We start from the raw sequence: 3,013 nt of genomic DNA on the forward strand, positions 1-3,013 counted from the left end.
GACTCGTTCACACCGGGTGTCGTGGGACCGACACACCGGCTTGTCGTTGCGCCGGGCGACCGGGGGGTGGGAGCGGGCGGCCGACGACGGGAGGCCGAGGGGGAGAGCGGAAAGCCCCTCCGTGTCAGAGTACTTCCATATATGGTAAAGAAAGCCGGGATTGGTCGAGGGTGTCCCACCCTTATTGGCCGAGCGCTGAGTAGTGGGGTCGAGGTTCACAACGAATCTGTTCATATAATACACCGCGGCTCCGATCGTCGACTACACTCTGTGTTCGGTGCTGGATCGGTCGACAGTGCGGCAGTGTCGCTGCGTAGAACTTGTACATAACTTCCTTTTTTACACGAGAAATGTAAGTTCGCAAAAGTGCTCCGTCATAAGCCCGCATGTAGCATTTAATAGTTTAACAATGGTCGCAGCAGGCTCTCGAGTTTTTGCGAATCAATCGTAGTGAGGAAAGCGAGAGAGAAAGAGAGAGAGAGAGAAAGAAAAAAAAAAAGAACCGAAGGAGATAGAGACAGTGCGCATCGGCGAACATTTACCGGACTTCGTAGTGCGTACTCTCAAGTGACGGGTGTGTTGGGTGGTGCGCGATAGGGCGTCGATTTCAGAGTGCTTCATTGTGCGGGTCGTCGTTTGCGAATTTAGACCGTCGCGGATCTCGCCGGATGTCTCGAAGAAGCGCGTCGAGCAGGGCGATCGGAGCACGCACGGGATAACACGGGCCGCCGTGTCGCGTGCGAATTCGCAAGAAGATTCGCGAAATAGCCTGGAAAACGTTCGGAGACGTTGCGTTCGCGCGAGGCTAACCGATTTCGCACGGCCACGAAAGGGCGGGGCGGAACGGGACAGGGTGCGGTTCCGATAATTAACGATAACGTTGCTCTCTCTCTCTCTCTCTCTTGCGCATCCGTCCGTAGGAGGGGATCTTCATTGAGTCATCGTCGTGTTCGGGCTAGCGATTATTAGGCTGGCGTTTTTAATGAATACGTGGGGCCACTTTTCCATCCTCATCTCGCGCGATTCACTTCGGAGAGCGTGATTCAGTCGTTCGGTGCGCGAGCGTGCCCTGCGTTACGTGTCGCCCGTCGCCATCTTGAGTGTGTCTCGAGAGGGAGAGAGAGAGAGCGAACGCCGGCTAATACGGTATTTATTATAACGCGTCTGTTCATCTCCCCAGCCCCGGGTTTCCGCTCTTCCGGGTAAACGCCAACGGGGGATTATTGTTATAATTTATTTGCAATCGATTGCCGATAGATTGCGGATCACGCCTCAATACGCGACGGGAATAGCCGCGTGCGAAGGTTCACACACGACCGCGACGATAGATATATACGATATTCTCCACTGGTATATATCGGAATACTAATAGCAGTCTTATCTTTACAGATAAAACAAGAGAGCAAACATGTGCGACGAAGAGGTTGCTGCGCTCGTAGTCGACAATGGATCCGGTATGTGTAAGGCCGGTTTCGCTGGAGACGACGCTCCCCGTGCCGTCTTTCCGTCGATCGTCGGAAGGCCGCGTCACCAGGGTGTCATGGTCGGCATGGGGCAGAAGGATTCTTATGTCGGTGACGAGGCCCAGTCGAAGAGAGGTATCCTGACGTTGAAGTATCCGATCGAGCATGGTATCGTTACCAACTGGGACGACATGGAGAAGATCTGGCATCACACGTTCTACAATGAGCTGCGAGTGGCTCCCGAGGAGCATCCGGTCCTCCTCACCGAGGCGCCCCTGAATCCCAAGGCTAACCGCGAGAAGATGACGCAGATCATGTTCGAGACGTTCAACACGCCCGCCATGTACGTGGCGATCCAAGCCGTGTTGTCGCTGTACGCCTCCGGTCGTACCACCGGTATCGTGCTCGACTCCGGCGACGGTGTCTCCCACACCGTGCCGATCTACGAGGGATACGCTCTGCCGCACGCGATTCTCCGTCTGGACTTGGCCGGTCGCGATCTGACCGACTATCTCATGAAGATCCTCACCGAGAGAGGATACTCATTCACGACCACGGCCGAGCGCGAGATCGTCCGTGACATTAAGGAGAAGCTCTGCTACGTTGCGTTGGACTTCGAGCAGGAGATGGCCACGGCCGCGTCGTCCTCCAGCTTGGAGAAGAGCTACGAGCTGCCCGATGGACAGGTCATCACCATCGGCAACGAGCGATTCCGTTGCCCGGAAGCGCTCTTCCAGCCCTCGTTCCTAGGTATGGAAGCCTGCGGCATCCACGAGACCACGTACAACTCGATCATGAAGTGCGACGTCGACATCCGTAAGGATCTCTACGCCAACACCGTGTTGTCCGGCGGTACCACCATGTACCCGGGTATCGCCGACAGGATGCAGAAGGAGATCACCGCCTTAGCGCCGTCTACCATGAAGATCAAGATCATCGCGCCGCCCGAGAGGAAATACTCCGTATGGATCGGCGGCTCGATCCTCGCCTCGCTCTCCACCTTCCAACAGATGTGGATCTCCAAGCAGGAGTACGACGAGTCCGGACCTTCCATCGTCCACAGGAAGTGCTTCTAAACGCCTTTCCGAATCGCATCTACTATCATTCCCCGATCCCTTGAGATTTGGAGAAAGAGAGAGAGAGAGAGAGAGCGGCTTCTGTCTCGTTTCGCAGGCGGACGTAACATCAACTTCCGCGACGATTGCCCTCTGGTTCCTCCGGGGTGCAGGTAGCTTCTTTCGATTCAAATGTACGTGTTTAAGATACGCGAGACTGGCGTGTCCGATTAAACGAGGAGAGAGGAGCTCACGGTATATCGCCCTCCTCCCGCGATTGTTCCTCGGTCTCGGCGGTATAACCCAATAATAAACCGGCGGTTTTCATTCTTGCTCTCGTTTGAACGCGATCATTTCACTGTAAACTTTCGTCATCGATTTCCGATGATTCTGTTGTTATTATGATTATTATAATTACACGTGTCCCCACACGCATACGCATACACACGATCGCTGAATAACTTTTCTACCCCCCCCCCCCCCCCCCCCCCCCCC

The 3,013-nt window shown here is 55.1% G+C and overlaps 1 protein-coding gene across 1 annotated transcript; it reads left to right on the top strand.

Annotated features, from left to right (window-relative positions):
- Positions 1 to 248: 248 nt before the first annotated feature.
- On the top strand, positions 249 to 2,963 carry LOC106749622 (actin-5C). The gene is made up of 2 exons (XM_014629275.1): positions 249 to 352; positions 1,390 to 2,963. The coding sequence occupies exon 2, from the start codon at positions 1,409 to 1,411 to the stop codon at positions 2,537 to 2,539; it is 1,131 nt and encodes a 376-aa protein (XP_014484761.1). The 5' UTR covers positions 249 to 352; positions 1,390 to 1,408; the 3' UTR covers positions 2,540 to 2,963.
- The last annotated feature ends 50 nt before the right edge of the window (positions 2,964 to 3,013 follow it).

This window comes from Dinoponera quadriceps, unplaced genomic scaffold (genome assembly GCF_001313825.1).
Source record: "Dinoponera quadriceps isolate SergipeBrazil2010 unplaced genomic scaffold, ASM131382v1 scaffold3595, whole genome shotgun sequence".
Classification (NCBI taxonomy): Eukaryota; Metazoa; Arthropoda; class Insecta; order Hymenoptera; family Formicidae; genus Dinoponera; species Dinoponera quadriceps.

Excerpts from the sequence above, each read along its gene's own strand:
- LOC106749622 (XM_014629275.1), top strand. The coding sequence starts at position 1,409 with ATGTGCGACGAAGAGGTTGCTGCGCTCGTAGTCGACAATGGATCCGGT.